We start from the raw sequence: 16654 nt of genomic DNA, 5'->3' as shown, positions 1-16654 counted from the left end.
TCTGTCTATCCAATGCCTACATGTCACCTTCCCCATGCCTACAGGAAAGGAAAGATGTGATGCTGAAGAGCAAAGGACTCTGAGGGTCAGAACACCAGGGGCCTTACTTAGACCCAAGGGACTGAGACCCCCTTCTCCTCCTCAAACCCATGCACCCCTGATCTGCCCCCCTCCAGAGATGGGTCCTACAGCTGTCATAAATTAAATTTATTTTCCAGAGAACATGGTCCTTGGTGTTAAATGGTGGATGGGGGGGAGAACATTTGGGGCCTCAGGAACAGGAGATGTGGAGCCTGGGTGCCAGGTGCCAAGAAAAACCCTCAAATTGACGCCCCAGAGACTACCAACAGCATCAGCATCTCACACAGGACACAACCACCAGGCCTCTTTATTTCTTCTTCTTCCGGCCCCAGCACTGGCGGCCGGCCTTCCGCCTGCCTCCATCCTCTCTTCTGCTCTGCCAGCTGGGCATGGGAGCCTCCAGCTCATTTGGGCGGCCCCCTCGGTCTGGCACGTTGCCCATAAGCACCTGAGAGTTGATTAGACTTGAGTTCCAGAGAAGAAAAGTATCTTGGACAAGGGGGCCAGAAAGCCAAGTGAACAACATGAGGTTAAAAAAGGAAGGGCAGATGTTGACTATTTGGGTACAATGGGTGGAAGGGTCTGGGGGGCTGGAATGGTGGAAGATACAGGCCTGGAGCTTTCAAACTGGGTTTTCAGGGCCTCAGCAAGAGGGAAATAAAAGTGAGAGTGGAAAGTGATGGCAGAGGTCCAAGTCCCCACCAGTAGTAATGAGGACACCTCAATTTATGTCTATTTCATAGTTGGGGCTTTGTATAACATCTCCAGCAAACCAGTGGTTTTTTTCCTAAATATCCATCACTAAGCATCACCTATAATATTATTTACTTACTGTATTTCCCTCAAGCAAATAACTTTTTTTCTTAAGTTTTACTTTACTCTTTGCTATGCTAGACTTTATTCTCTAATATTCATTCACATAAGTATAAGACTATTTAAACAGAGAGGTATGAGGCCAAATACATAATCATTTAAACAAAGGGTATTTCTGCTTTTAAAATGGCTGAAAACTAATACAATAAACAGGGTGAGATGTTGGGGGAGGAGTTAAAGCCAAAGCTGGAGAGGTGGGCAGGGGGCTCAGCTGGACTTTGTTCTGAAGGCACTGGGGAGCCATAGGAGGGTTTTATCTAGGGGGGACATAGCCAGATTTCTGAGTTAGAAATATCCTTCCAACTGCCATGTAGAGAGGGTGGATTAGAGGTGACGAGTCTAGAGGCCAGGTACCCAGGCAGGAGAGGACAAGGCTGGGCCAGGGTAGAGGCTGAAAGGCCAGTTTGAAGGCCAAAGATGCTGGGGCCCTTCCCCACCTACAGGTGCCCACCTTGTTGATGGCACAGCAGGTCCCTCGGCGGGAAGCCCTGCTTGTGGCTGGGACAAGACGAGACAGATCAGCTCGGGCAGCCAGGATGTGTGCAATGGAGACATCTGATTCTGCTGTCAGATTCTCTCGAATTGGGATCAGCACTGCCTTCATGGCCTCCCCTTGAGCCTGGGGGTAATGAAGGGACATGGAGAAAATGCCCAAGAGCCAACCAAGGTGGAATCTCTCATTTTAGAAGCATTTATTCCTCACTCAGGGTCTCACTTCCCACATCTCTAAATAAGTATAGCTCTGAAGACACTCCAGCTCAGAGCTGGGAATTTTAGAATGCTCTAGGCCCCTGAAATCTAGAATGCCCTGGAGGCCCTGATATTCTAGAGCTCCAGCCTCACAAGATTCTACATTGTCCTGGGCCTCAGAACATGCAAGAGGATAATATTCCTGGCCCTCATTCCTCTTCCCTGCAGGGGTAGCTCCCACCATTGGGCCTCCTTGCTCCTGCCACAGTCCTATGCCCACACCTCTGCCCGATCACTCCAGTGGAATGCAGATGTTGTGAGGTCCAGACGCTTGAGGAGGAGGCAACGGCGGCACCAGTACTGACCTTGCAGGCTTTGGCACAGGGACTCCAAAGCTTCCTGGGGAGAAAGGTCTTAGTCATGCCAGGTCCCCCTCACTACCATCTCTGAATGAGGACAGTATTTACATACAGCCATACAAAGTCTTACCCATCTGGGTGCGTCTAGCGGGTAGCTTAGGAGGGGCTGCAGGGATCCTGGGGGCAGGGAAGGCAGCAGCTCTGAGACCTGATGGAAGGAGTCTGAGGCTGTCTGGACTGTAAGGAACTGTAAGAACTCTCCGTGGACCCTAGTTTCCCACAGCCTTCAGGACCCAGACCACAGAATCAAGAATGGCAGTCACACTTCCAGAAAACAGCAGTGGCTAGGGTACACTCCTCCCAGAGCCTCTTCTGAAGAAAGGGCTCTTCCCCTGCAAGTAAGGTGTGGTGGCTCTGATGCGGAGAGGACTCTCGCTCTCTACCTTGGCATGCAACTCCCGCAGCAGCCTGCTGGCGAGGGTCCCCAGCGTAGGTCTGGGCAGCCCCAGGGCTTGGAGGATAAGGATCAGCTCCTGAACCATGCCAGCTCCCTCCTCTGCCCCCTCCCCACCGGGTGGCGGCACGGCGAGGGTGGGGTCCAGCCGGGGGTGCAGGCGGAGGAGGCGGGCAGCCTGGAGCTCAGTGCAGAGAAACCCTGAAAGTAGGGAAAGGGAGTGGTGCAATCTAGGAGTGCCACCAGCCCACCCGCCTGGGTCAAAAAGCTCCAGCAGCTTCAAAACCTCCCTCTTTCTAGTTTCGCCCACCTGGCTCCAGCTCCAAAATAATTTCCACCCACTTCGAGACCCAGTCCCTTCCTCGGACTTCGAACCTCGCCCACCTGAGAACCAACTGCCAGGCTCCACCTAAACCAACCCACTTGAGCTTCAAGACCCTCCCATCCAAATTCTAACCCCGCCCCTCAGGGCGCTAAGCCCGCCCCAAGGTCCTGACCCCTCCCACCTCGGACCCTCAGGCAAGCTTCTACCTTCGGATCACGCCCCTTCGGGAAAACCCTGGCCCCACCTCAAAGTGCTGAGCCCGCCCACTCTAGAGGCTGAAGCCTCGCCCGCTTCCGCATCCCCGGCCCGCCCCGGGCTCACGCAGAAGGCGCAGGCACGCGCCCGGCTCCCGCAGCGCGGTCGCACAGTCCGGGTCGCCGAGCGCGCGGTCGGGGCAGTGCAGCTCCTCCAGCAGGCGGGCCAACTGTCGCAGGAATTCCTCCTCAGCGCCGGGGCCTGCGGGAGGCGGGAGGCGTCAGGGCGCGGCGGCGGCACCCGAGCTCCGCCCCCGGCGCCTGCCGCTCCGCACGTACCTTCGCCTGCACTCAGCGCCTCCGCGCCCTCTTCTCGCTCCTGCTCCAAGGCGCCCAGAGTCGCCAGCTCCGCCGCCAGCCGCGCGCACAGCGCCCTGAAGTCTGGGCACGAAGGGCCCAGCGCCGCCGCCCCCAGGAACTTCTCGTACCTGCGGCGGCGCCGAGGCAGCGAGAGGGGGCGGGGGAGGCCATAAGAATTTCTGAGGGCAAACCTACCCCTTCCAGCACCGCCCCCAGCCATACCCCGCGCCTCGTACCCCAGGGCCTGCAGGTCCCGCGCCACAGCGGCCTCCTCCCCCTCCATAGAAACGGCGCCTCTTCGCCAGGCGCACGCCCCCTGCGGGTCCGTGGGAGGCCCCGCCCCGCCCCAGGAGCGGCGTGCGCACCGAGGCGGAACCCGCCGCGGGCCCGCCCGCGCCGAAGCTTAGAGCGCCGCCCTCGCGATAGCTAATCCCTGCCCGGGGAACACTCGCGGCTCTGAAAACCCTGAGCGTGAATTCAGGATCGCGGCCGTCGCGACGGGCCAGCGGGTGTCGCTACTGCTGCAACGTGGAAGTACCTTCGATTTCCTTTTCCTCAGCCTCCCTCAAATATCCTCTGCTCTTAAAGCAACCTAGACCTAGTGTTCTCACAACTCCGCTCCAAGTACAGAACTTATTTCCTCCTTCCCTGCTTAGGGTTGGAGTTACGTCGGGGACCCAGAAAGCAGAGCTTACAATTCACACCCCATCCCCAACAGAGGCCCTCCTCGTGGATCACAGTGCGCCTGTCACGCCTTCACGCGTCTGTCTCCCAGGCCTTGGAGAGAGGAGCAGGTGCAACATGCCACCGTGATTGAAGTTACACCCTAGGAGTGAGGCCAACAAGGGCTGGGGTATGACTCCACCACTCACCGCATGTGTCCCTGCCAAGTTCCTTTCTGTCCTATAATGGGGATAATTAACCTCTTACAGTTGTGAGGGCTGGAGTCCTGTATGTAAGTGCTTAGTGGACACATAGGGTGGTACTCAATAACATATTGAGCATTTCCTGTGTGTCACTGGCCAATAACCTTATTCCCATCTGACAGGTTCAGAGAGGGTAAGTCATACTGAATGTGTGGTGGTGTCAGAACTCAAATTCAGATCTCATTCCAAAGTCACACTTTTAACCACTTAACCTACTACTACTGCTACTGTCTTGTTGCTGTTGTTAAAATTGTTCCAGATTTAATCTCTTATCGGCTCTTATTCCCCAGTAGTTCCTAGATAATTCTGCTGGGAGTAGGAGTGGGCTAAGTGTTGAGGCTCAGGGACAAACAAAGGCCAGGACTTCCTCCTCAGGGGCAGAGCCTACCCTTAACCTGGTTACATCTTAGTCCTGTCTACCTCAAGACCGGGTCCTCAGGCCTTCCGTTGACCTTAATAAAACATTAAAAATTGCCCAGGCCAAAATCTTGGAGTCATAACCTTGACTCTTTATATAGCAAACTCCATATCTAAATTTGTGAACTCTACCTTCAAAACACTTCTCGCCACCTCCGCTGCTCTCACCGTGGCCCTGTGCACCATTGTCTCCCCCAGGACCATTACATAAGTCTCCTCCCTGTCTCCCTCCTCAGTGTCTGTTCCCCACAGGCAGCCAGGGGGCACCTGTGAACACCTGTCAGGTCACATCCCTCCCATGCTTGGAGCCTTCCCATAGCTCCACCTCAGGGTGAACACCAAAGTCCATTCAACAGCTTGCAGGCCCCACAGATCTGCCCTCATCTCCTAAGCACCTTCCTTCTTGCTTCCTCCCCTCCAGATACTCCAGCTCCCTTGACGTCCCTCAGACTTACCAGACATGCTCCTCCCTCACGGCTTTTCCCTGACTCTTCCCTTTACTTGCAAAGCTCTTCCCCACCCCACCCTACCCCAAGATATCCACAAAACTCCCTCAGGGCTTTATTCAAATGCTCTTCAATGAGGCATAACCTAATTACCCTGGCTAAAACAGACTTCCTCTCTCATCTCCACATTTTCTCTATGATACATATCATTTATAGCATCATTTATTTGTATCCTTCACTATAAAGTTCATAAGCAACTTGTGGGAAATTTTTGTGTTCTGTTCACTGCTTTATCTCCAGAGCCTAAAACAGGGCTTGGCATATAATGGACATTCCATAAATGCACTTGATGGAATGTATAAACTCAGCTGGAGGGTCTGCTTGGGACTAAAGGACATGAAAGAGAAGAGAATTGGGTAGGACACTGCTTTGGCACTTCAGGAAGTGAGTGGATGGGGCACATCAATGCCAATAAAGAACACAGGCTGAGATTTTGTCGAAGACATTTCTTGGAGCGAATATTTCATGCCCCCTCCCCCGATGACAAGGCTGGGTCTTTGGCTCCCCCACCACTTCAGCCGGCACTGACAATAACAATATTGAGGTCACAGACTGGCTTGGAATCAAGATCAGGAAGATAAATGTCAGGGTGCCTCCCCTAAGTCTGGGGGCCAAGTATCCAATCTGAGGGGCAAGCAGCTGGAAAATTGGGCCTGGGGGCTCCAGGGTGTGAGGTCTTCCTGGCTCCCAGGGTCAGCCCTCCATGCACCCGATTTTGGGGTGATGAAGAGAATTCATGGATCAGAGGTGGGTATCATCAGGAAGCGGGACTGGGAGACCTGGGAGAGGTGGTGCTGAGGGAACCTTCCCCCAGCCCCCACCGTTTCATTCGCAGATCCCACAGCACCTTACAGCACTCTGGTCCCCTGTCCCACCCCTCCCCAAAACGAGGTAGGTTAAGAATGGAGCTTCCCCCCGCCCACCACGGAAGGGAGGAGACCGAGGCACAGAGAGGGGGATGGGGACCCAGGGTGCCCCAGCCCCCAGTCCTTCTGCCCTCAGCTCTGGTGGGTCTGACAGTGATGAGAGCCGGGCAGAGTGGGGATGAAAGGGACACCCCCATTTTTTCTCACCCATCCCAGGGTCTGGTTGGGAGAGCTGAATCTCACAGGTTTCAGATGTAATAAATAGTTAATCATTTAAAGTGACAGAAGGCTCTATCTCTCCAGCCCCCTTGACCTATTCCTTGAACCCCAACAAGGCCACCCAAGTCTGGGTATTGAAGAAAGGTTAAGTGCACGTTTCCAGATGCTTGGGACCAGATGCAGGTCCCAAGCCCATACAACATTGAGGTGGTCTTGCTCCAAGACCTTGACCCCTCCACCCCTATTCAGGTCATCAGATCTGAGGGATCCTGGAAGTCCCATTCCACTCAGGGGAAAGAGACTGTGGCATCCCCCTTTTCCTCAAGGGGGAGAAGGGGTCTCAGAGGGCCATGAAACAGGCTTTCAAACTTCCTGAAGCAACCCTCAACTCTGAGATGCAAGAGAAGGGGTTAATGGAGGGCAAAACGTAAAAATTTTGGACTAGGGCTAGGACTCAAGGTTGGGCTTGGGAAAGAGTCTGCAAGGCTGGGGAGAGAGTGTGTGTGCACCAATAGAGCCATAGCCCCAACAGTGCCTTTGTGCAACTTGGAAAAAGGCACACCTTCCTCTGAGAGCATAGTGTGGCCAGCAGAGAGTAGTGCAAATTCCAGCCCACTCACCACCTCGGCCATGTGCCTTTGGTTAGGGAACAGCCTGGACAATCATCTATGGCAATGTTGGGTCCTAGAGATGGGAGTGGGGAGACTCTCAGTTCCAGGAACTCTCAGTCCTGGAATCCAAAACCGTAAGCTCAAAATGGTAGGGGGTTATCCCCTCACTCTGTGGGATGCTGGGGATATGGGCGGGGGCCCTTAGAACTGGAACTCCAGAGTCCGGGATCTTGGGGTCTGAGAGGCCTATGGACAGCAGAATGTAAGGGGTGGCAGGTCACAGGGAATATCAGACTAGAGAGGTTTGAGTCCAAAGAAATCAGACCCAAGAGTGCTAGGGCCCTGGGGCACCTCAAACCTGTCTCTGGTATGGAGGGACCAAGGTCTTGGGTCAGGGATAATCCCAATGCTGTGTAGGCTTGAGCCCTGAATTTGAAAGGTCAGTGGCACCTTGGGGTCTTGGATTCAGTGCTCCTAAAGCACCTTAGGGTCACTTAGGGTCTGGGAACCAAGGAGACCGAGGTCAGGGTTGTCATGAACATCCCATCCACTGGGAGCTGGGCTTCCAGCCTTTAGGAGATTGGGGGTCTATAGGTAAAAAGAAGCCAAAGATTCCAGGGTATTCTGGGTCTTGCAATCCAAGTCTAAGAGGGCTATCTAAGGATTTGGGACCAGTGTCTTTGGCCCTGAGATGTTGGTGGCCTTCAGTCCTAATCCGAAAGTATTAGGCACCTCAGCATCCTATATATGGAGTTCAAAGCTCCTGGGAACATTGGCTGGGGGAATGGGGAGTCTACAGTGGTCCTTGATTCCTGGATCCCAGAGCATCTTGGAGTCTGATATCTGGAGGGGGAGAGGTTGAGACTCTGAGATGGGTCTCCGAAGCCATTTTGGTTAGAGAACTTCTATTTGAGTATATCCTAGAACTCAGAGCATTTTAAGAGCGCTCAGTGTCTCGGGGGTCCTAGGGCTAGAAGAACACCTCAGATACAAACGTCCCAAATTTTAGGTGAGCATTCAGGAACCATTTGGGATGCTTCTGGGCCCTGTGATCTCAAGATCTGGGAGTAATTACATACAGGCAGGGTCAGATATTTGAAACTCCTAATTCTGGGGCTGTAATCTGAGGGTTCAGTCAGGGTTCTTTCAGGGCCCTGCGGCCGTCAGGACTCTGTGTGCTCCCAGGCCTGCCTGAGGTGCGGAGCCTGGGGATGACTGGAGTCTCCTCAGCCTGGGCCATGGCAGAAGGGGGACAGCAGGATGAGTACGCCACAACTCAGGGTGCCTGGGACTTCTTGGGTAGACAGCTCAATGAAGCCGGGCCTGGGATCCCTCAATTCTAGATTTGGGGTCCGGGTTCCAAGTCTGGGGCCTCTCAATCCAAACTCGAGCTCCAAGTTCCAGGTGTGCCTAGGTTTAGGTCTGGGGTCCGAACGGAGCCCAGGATCCTGGACCCTCCATTTTGGGTCCTCGTTCTGGGGACCAGATCCACCAAGCCATCCTCACCGTGCTGCCTCCTCGTGGCGACCCCCGCAGCCCGCGCAGCCGCATCGCGCTGCAACCCAGTGGCAGGCACGCAGGGGTGCGTAGCAGCAGAGGCAGGGCACTGCCAGGGAGAGTGCGGCCAGCGCAGCCCAGCGCGCAGCAGGGCGTGGGTGGCCCGGCTCGCAGGCGCACGGGTCCGAGAAGTCGCCCTCGGCGTCCGACAGGCAGTGGTAGAGCAAGCTCTCGGCGCACCACAGGCAGCTGAGGCGGCGCACCAGCAGGCGGCCCGGGTCTGGGGCCTCCGCGCAGCGGCCGCCACGCCCATCGGCTCTGCGGCGGAAGAGTGCGCGGCAGTGCACGCAGCGCGCTGCCTCCTCCGCCTCCGGCGAGGCCTTGGCTGGCGCCGGGGGCCCAGCCTCCGGGGGAGGGGCTGGTAGGGCGGCGGGGGGCCCCAGGGCTGCACCCCTCAACGCGCCAGTCTTGGCAAAGCGGACAACGCAAGTGGACAGGGCGAGGGGCGCGGGCAGCCCCGTGCGCCGGTAATCCTCATAGCCGCGGCTGCCCCAGCCCGGGCCCCCCGCCCCGGCCGGGGGCTCCGAGGGCTCCGGAAATCCCGTGAGCGGCAGGAGCGGAGGGTAGCTCTGTGGGATGAAGGCACAGGAGAACCCATTAGCGGGGTTTGTGATCTCCAACATCCCCACCTCCCACCACAATCCCAATCTATCCTAGACTCAGAAAACCTGAGAAACCAAACACCTCTCCGCAGGCACCATGCATCCGAGGACCCTGGGGCCTGAATCCGGCAGACTTCCAAACCCCTAGCCCACTCCTCTCCCAGGGACCGAGGAAATCTAGGGACAGACGGAAGAATCCAGGCAGCGAGCCCACTCCTTAAGGATCCAGTAGTCCAGACTCCCAGTCCTGTCCTCTCTCAAAATCCGGGAGCAACCCCCTAATATATTACAAGAATTCATTGTCCGAGTGCTCCCCGAAACCCCTCTGGAATTCAGAACGATCCAAAATTTCCAGGAGCACAGTAGCCCTCACCCAACCCTCCAAGGAACCCAGGCCTCTAAACTCCCCCCTACCCCACCCATTAACTCGGTCAGCCATCCCTTAGGGTGTTTGTGGCTTCTCTCCACTCTGCAGCCTCAGTTCCTGCCCACTTCAGGACCCCCGTGCCCGGTGGGGAGCCCCAGACTTCTGCTGGGGGTTGGAGGGCGCACCTGAGCAGAGGAGCGTCGGCGCTGGGGGGGCGTGACCGGCCCGAAGCCAGAAGCTGACTCCACCGTGACCATAGGGGCCGCTGCAGCCGCGGCGGTGGTGGGAGGTGTCTCCTGGCGGCTGTGACTGGAGGAGGAGTCGCTGTCCACGTGAGACTGGGGGAGATTGGCGGCCTCAGAGCCCGGCCCGGCCGATGCCCTCACATAGACCACCCCCGCCCATTTTGAGCGAGGGCTCTGTGACCAGACAGTCCTGGGTTCAAACCCCGGCTCTGCCTCTGACAGGTTGTGTGAACTCTGGCAAGTGAGCTCATCTCTTTGAGCCTCAGTTTCCTCCTCTGTAAAACGGGGATTATAATAGTGTCTATTCATAAGGCTATGGTTAGACCCCACTGTAAAGGGCATAACACATGCCTGCAGTTCAGGAAGAACTGGAAATGGTTATTATTATTATTTGACCCCCTCTTCTTATCTGCTCAGCTCACCAACCTACAGAACATCATCTTTCTCCCTTCTAAGACGCCCTCTCCCTTGGCCAGTCAGCTGCCTTCCTGCCTCATGCTCACCACCACCCTTTATTGGGGCAGTTTCACCCACCTAGAATTTGTTCCTTCCCACCCAGACCAAGCTCTGTCCTTTACAAGCTGAAACATCACTTCTCAGACCCTCAGTTTCTTTTCTGTAACTTGGGAATCATTCCTACCTCATCTGTTTACTATCTTCAATAGCCATTCATTGAACACCCACGACATGCCAGGCTCACAGAGACTGTTGTGAGGATGTGAGATGGAGCATGGAAGGCATGGCATCTTTCCTGAGTGAGCGCTCAATAATCGAGAACTGTCTATGTGATCTTTGTGGTCTCATCTGCATCTCCCATTACCCTGGGAGTCCCCCTGGTCTGCCCAGGGAACCAGTTTTGTTCCTCAGTGCTCTCAAGCAACTCCCTCCCACTGTTCCCAGCAAATGCCAAATCACATCGGACATTTTGTGCATTTATTGATTCAATAAATTTATTCAACACATCTTTACTGAACACTTACTGTATACCTACCAGGCCTGTTTTAAGCCTTGGAGATACAGCAAGAAAGCAACAAAAGATCCTTGCCCTCCAGGAGTTGACATTCTAGCATGAGAGAATGACAGTAAACTAAAAGATAAGAAAATTGTCTGTTGGGAAAGGAAAATATCTTAGAAGCTGGGGAAAAATTAGAATAGGATAAGGAGCATTAGGAGATTGCAATTTTAAACAGGTTTCTTAGGGAGGGCCTTACTGAGAAGGTGACGTGTGTAAAATATAAGGGAATGAGCCACGTGGAAATTTAGGAGGGAGTGTTCCAGACAGGTGGACCAGCCAGTGTAAAGGCCCTGAGACAGGAATGTGCCTGCCCTTTTGGAGTAACAGTGAGGAGGTCAGTGTGGCTGAAGCAGAGTAAGGAAGGGGGAAAAAAGGAGTGGGCCAGATGGTGTAAGATTTTATGAACCACTATAAGGACTGTCCTTTACCTTGAGTGAGATGGAGCCCTGGGAACATTCTGAGTGGGGGATGGCCATAATCTGACTTAGATGTCAATGGGGTCCCCCCTGGCTGTGTACAGGAAGAGGTATTAGGAGAAGGGAGGGTTGACAATGGGAAGCTGGTGGGGTGGTCTAGTTGGGAGATGAGGTTGCGCAGTTACCAGGTTGGAGGCAGAGTCTTATCATTTTGAAAGTGAAACCAATATTTGCTGACAGATTAGACGAGGGGCATAAAAAAAGAGAGGAGTCAAGGATGACTCCAAGGTTTATACCCTGAGAAACTAAAAGGATAGACTTGTCATTAACTTGTTCATCCATTTTCTTTTAATATTTATCCATCTTTTATAGTTTATCTTTAAAAAAAATTTTTTTTTCCTGCCTTTCCACACTAGAAGAGAAAGCTCCATGAGGAGAGGGACTTTGTTTTGTTAACTGATATATCCCCAGTGCTTAAAACACTGCTTATTGAAGGTGCTCAATGAATAACCTTGAATGAATGTGTGAATATGTTCTATCATGACAGATCAGAAACTAGTAACTGGAACTGAATTGACCTGATAGTTTAGGCCCAGATTTCTGTCCCCAGCTTGTGGCATGATGCCTGATTCACAGTAGGTGCTCAAGAATATTTGTAGAATAGAAATAAACCCCTACCCTTCCAGCAGAGCTGGTCCTGGAGACTCACCGTCAGAGGGCAGGGTGTTTCTGCGGTGTCCTGGGAAGGGGAGGAGGAAGAGGAGGAGGAGGGGGTGAGCGAGCCTGGGGTGGGGAGAAAAACAGAGAATTGAGTTCCATGGGCCCCAGCTTCTCCCACCTTTCCACTTCAGCCCCCAGTGCCCACCACCTGTACCACTCACCTCGACCCACTGCGGCCAGTGCTGCTAGCAAACTCTTCTGGAACTCATCAGCTTCTGCAGGACTCTGAAACGTCAGCCCAAACTTGCAGTCACCCACGCTCCAGTGATGAAAGATGGGGTTCACCTTGTTGTAAACCAAGCCTGGCCTTAGTGTACACTCCAAGGTGGTCTGAGGGCAGGAGGGAGCCAGGTCAGACACCTGAATCCAGCCATGCCTAGGACTTCTCCAACCCTGGCCTCTCTGCATATCCCAGCATCCTATAAACCTCATTTCTCAATCTTTGGTGGATCCCTAAACCCTGACCAATACCACTTCCCAATTTTATTGAGCACATGTCTGATACTCCAATATTTCCCCCAAACCCCTTGATCTCTACATTTTCCTATCCCCCTCCCCATATCCCAACAGGAATCCCAAATCTATTGAATGCCTCAAACAATTAATTAGTCCCCTTCTGATAACCAAATATCCTCCTTCTGACTCAATAGTACTTCCCAAAGTTTATTAAACACCTCAAAAAATATTACTGTTAATCCCCTCTCAGTGCCCAAATAATCTCCCAAAATGCTACCCCACAGATTCCCACAGATTTTCCCACACATGCTGGTCAACACCCTAGATGTATCTCATCCTTGCCCAACGTCACTATATTCTTTCAACCATTTCCAATCCCCATGCATTGTTCCTTCTGACCACTGCTCTGAAATGCAACCATTCCCCCAAGCCTTTGCAAACCACCCAGATCTTTCTACCTCACCAACTGAAACTTTAACACTGTCTTTCCATATTGTGCCAGACAGCCCAGAATATGCCTGCTGAACCCAAATGTAAAATTGTAAACCCTATTTGATATTTACAGATGGTCCCCCACCAAATGCCTCCATACATTTAGGGCAAACAGGAGCCAAGAGTGTAGGGCCTTGTGGTGAAAATCTCTGAACAAGATGGAGCCATGAGAGGGTTCTAAGCAGAGGAGGGATATGATCCCAGTTTCGAGTTGCTGGTTGGCAGAGCCCCTGTGGATCACACTGAGGTGGGGGAGGGAGCAGGGCCAGGGGAGCAGTGAGGAGGCCAGCAGGTGATGGCAGTGGACAGGACCTGCTTAATACCCCAAATGTTCCTGAAACTCCTGATTCTTATCCATAGAACAGATATTCACTTCCAAACTCTATCCCACACCCAGGCTTGATTCCCAGGCTTGGAGATGACCTGACCTCACCTCTGCACTCCCAGGCCCATTTCTCTATTTCCCCAGGCCCCCACCCTACTCCCATGCCCCACGGTGGCTCACTTTCTGGTCCCGAAGTCGCTCCCCGTGGATGACGTAGTGCCCCTGGCGGGCCCCCCCCTCGGGCCTGGCCCCTCGGACCCGACATACGCTCACCTGGCTGAGGCCCCCGCCCCCCACAGGCAGCCAGCCCCCACTGGAGTCATCTCGGGCCATCACCACAGCTCGGACCCGAACCATGTACCTGGAGGTGGGGGGACAGGGATGACATGGTCAGTGAATTCCAATCCTGTTCTTCCATTCAATGTTCCCCCAACCCTCATCTCCCCTCTTCGTTTCTCACTTCTGGATCCATTGCAACCTTCGCGACTGATATTAAGCTTACCTTCCATTCCCACCTTTCCCCCAATACCCACCTTCTCTTCCCCACGCCCTTCTTCCAGTCTGGCTTTTTTCGTCTTCATGCCATCCCTTTCCTCCCATCCCAACCTTCTCCCTATCTACCTTTTTTCCCATACCCATTTCCTCCTCCCCATCCGAACTCCCCCAGCCTCCACTTCCCTTCCCCCTCCTGCTCACCCCCATCAACCCCCGTCTCCCTTCCTTCTCTCCTTCTCAGACCCACAGCCCCACCCATCCTTCCCCCTCACAGCTGGGTGCCTGCGCATATGTATTTTCTTAGAGCCCATCGACTCAGTTCCAGTCCCCCTTCACTGCCTCTGCACCCTGCCTCCCAGGCCACTGGCTGGGTGAGAAACCCAGGCTCTCTTCCCCCCACTCCTTCCCGGATTTATGAATGAGACCGGATGCAAAGCTCACTGAGTCACCCAGCAACGGGAGATGGTCAGGGAGAGAACCAGAAATGGCCAGAGAGGCCGAAAGGGAGATGGAGGCAGAGGAAGCCAGAAATCGGCGACCGAGACACATCCAGAGAGCATTTCATTCACAAAAAACCAAGCCTGCTCCCTCAGGCCCCAGCCGAAGGAAGGTGAAGGGGAGAGATTGGCGGGGGGGAGGGGGGTTGATCCCTCCTCCTCCCGCCCCAGCATCCTTCAAAACCACCTTACCCCGCCCCCCAGCTCAGGAGATGTAGCCCTCCGCCCAGTAACCCTTATCGGCGTCCAGCCCCTCACTACCACCTAGCTGAGGGGCCCCGGCGTCCCAGACTTAGGGATCCATGAAATGAGATGTAGCCCTTTCCCCCACTAGCAGGCTACCGGGTTTTCCCGGCCCTTTAATAGGGGAAGGGGCGGCCTCAGCGCCGCCCGCGCCCCCAGCCCCCTTTTCTCAATGGGATGGGATTTTGTGAATGAGCAGTCACGTGACACTGCTTCCTTTGTCCGCCCGCCTCCCCCGACAACAGGTGAAGCCGAGAAAAAGGGCAGGGGTCCCCTGCAGGCCCTAGCAGTGACGGGACGCCGGGATTTCTGGATGCTCTATGCTCCCCACATATCTGTTTCCCGGGGGGAGTGGTCTCCACAGTTCCTCAATGGTGGGGGTCCTGTACGGAATTTTATGAATGGAGCATCCTCGGAGGAAGCCCAGGCCCCCCAAATGGAGACTGCTACCCTAAATGGCTGCCGCGCAGTTTAGGAGCCCCCATCCCCTTGTCCTTCCAGCCGGGATGTGGGGGGCGCCCGGGTGGGCAGGAGGCGCAACGCGGTCCAGGCCGCCCCCATATCAGGACAGCCCCCGCCCCCTCGCCCTCCTTGGCACCTGCCTGGGAGGCTCCGGCCGGGCTCCGAGCGGCGGCGACGTGGCCTCCTCCTCCTCCTCCTGTTCGCTCCGGCTCCCTCGCTGGCTCCGGCGGCGCTAGAGACGGGCTCCGGGAGCCGGGGCGAGGGGGGAGGGAGGGGGAGCCTGGAAGATGGGTGGGGGGGAGGGGGCGGCTTGGGGGAGGTGTAAACGCGAGGCGGGCGTACTTGCCCGCTGGGTCCTAGAGCCCGGCACCGGCTCCAGTGAACAGCCCCCCAACCCCCATTTTCCCAGGATCCAGAAAGGATCCTCTACTTTGCCACCCATGCGCACCCTTGGTTCCTGAGGATGTGGGGAAGGGGTCCGGGACATGGTCTGGCCTCAGCGTTCTAAAGAGGCGAGGGTCTATGCTTTGGGTACTAAATGGAAGGGGCTAAGTGCCTGGCAGGGTTCGAAAAGGGGTGGGGCGAGAAGGGAGCATTCACAAGGGGGCGAGGTCGGAGGGCTCGGGAAAGGAGAGACTGAGGACGCCTAAGGCGCGGACCCGCGAGTGCGTCATGGCGGGGGCGGGTCGACAGTGGAAAGGCCTTCTGGGTGGGCGCGGGACCGAGGGTCTTGGGAGTTGAGGAGTAAATTGTCTTAGGGGCGGGGCGCGCGAGAGAGCCGTGAGGGAGGCGCTGTGTACAGTGTTCCTAATGGGCGGGGCTTGAGAGAGGGATTAATAGAGGGGCGGGGCATTGTAAAGGGGAGGAGCTAAGGAGAACGTTCTGAAGGGGTGGAGCCTAGAACTCGGAAGCCTGGGAGCGAGGAAGAAGACACCCGAGTATTTCAAAGGGAGGTCCAGGTTCGTAAGGGGCCGGCCTAAAGCTTTCTGACAGGAGGGCGTGGCCTCGAGCCCGGGGGCGGGGCCTAGATCTCGGGGTCCGCCCTCGCTGCCTCGCCCACTTGCCTTCACCCGCACCCCCGTTCTTTTCGGTTATTTTCTGCTACGGCCGTTCCCCGACCTGCCCTGGGCCCACGGGGCCGCGGTGTGAACTTTGGTGGGCAGGAGAAATCGGTGAGTGGGAACCTCTGGGCGGAGGAGCTAAGGGCGGAGCTTGGGGCAAGGGGTGGGGCCTGAGTGCGGAGGCCCGCAGGCAGCCCCCGAGCGGGAAGAGTTTGAGTGAGGCTTGAAGATCCGCCACTGCTTAGGTAGAAGGTGGGCCCCAAATGATCGAGAGAGAGAAAGGGATCGGAGGGTTAGAGGTGAGGACTTAGGGCTTAGCATGACTAGAACACCTGGAATTTGTTAGGCGGAGGCGGGGTCGGACCCGGGCAGGTGTTGAGGAGGCCCTATTCCCCGACAATCGGGGGCGGGACCAGAGAGTGGGGGTGGGGTTACAGTGCAGGAAGAGAAGCTCGAACTTCTTGTAGGCCTTACAGGCTACTGAGCACAGCCATCATCAGTGATGTGGCCTGAGTGACAGGAAAGCGGGCAAGACCTGGGTCTTGAAGCCTGGAGATCTGGGCGGTGGCCAAAGTGTAGGGAGGCGACCTGAGGGGCGGGGCGCATGAGATCCATGAGGGAGGAGCTACGTAGCGCTCCTAATGGGCGGGGCTTAAGGTGAGGGGTTTCTAGAGGGGCGGGGCGCTGTAAAGAGGACCAGCAGCCAGGGAGGGACGGAACCTTATAAAACTGAGAGGACAGAGCCTGTGTCTGAACAGCAGCTGTGTAGGGTCATAGGGAAGAAGGCGTGGGCGTCGAGAGTCAGGAAACTCGAATGCGG

The 16654-nt window shown here is 55.4% G+C and overlaps 2 protein-coding genes across 3 annotated transcripts; both read right to left on the bottom strand.

The window, feature by feature from the left end:
- Positions 1-192: 192 nt before the first annotated feature.
- On the bottom strand, positions 193-3619 carry TSLIG3C (tRNA splicing ligase complex subunit 3C). Its single transcript, XM_087826680.1, has 8 exons — positions 3573-3619; positions 3316-3464; positions 3104-3238; positions 2447-2658; positions 2134-2211; positions 1927-2043; positions 1406-1573; positions 193-529 (listed from the first exon to the last, which is right to left on the bottom strand). The coding sequence occupies exons 1-8, from the start codon at positions 3617-3619 to the stop codon at positions 389-391; spliced, it is 1047 nt and encodes a 348-aa protein (XP_087682806.1). The 3' UTR covers positions 193-388.
- Positions 3620-5228: 1609 nt separating this feature from the next.
- Positions 5229-13676, bottom strand: SPRED3 (sprouty related EVH1 domain containing 3). Of its 2 annotated transcripts, XM_087826678.1 has the most exons (6): positions 13624-13676; positions 13257-13437; positions 11965-12133; positions 11793-11866; positions 9593-9745; positions 5229-9007 (listed from the first exon to the last, which is right to left on the bottom strand). In XM_087826678.1, the coding sequence occupies exons 1-6, from the start codon at positions 13674-13676 to the stop codon at positions 8384-8386; spliced, it is 1254 nt and encodes a 417-aa protein (XP_087682804.1). In that variant the 3' UTR covers positions 5229-8383. The 2 variants fall into 2 exon arrangements, with proteins under 2 accessions (XP_087682804.1, XP_087682805.1); XM_087826679.1 differs by lacking the exons at positions 9593-9745; positions 13624-13676 and having other exon boundaries at positions 13257-13433.
- Positions 13677-16654: the final 2978 nt, after the last annotated feature.

The sequence above is a fragment of the Miniopterus natalensis genome, chromosome 18 (assembly GCF_054644295.1).
Source record: "Miniopterus natalensis isolate mMinNat1 chromosome 18, mMinNat1.hap1, whole genome shotgun sequence".
In the NCBI taxonomy this organism is placed as follows: domain Eukaryota; kingdom Metazoa; phylum Chordata; class Mammalia; order Chiroptera; family Miniopteridae; genus Miniopterus; species Miniopterus natalensis.
This window is presented reverse-complemented; position numbering and strand designations above follow the sequence as displayed.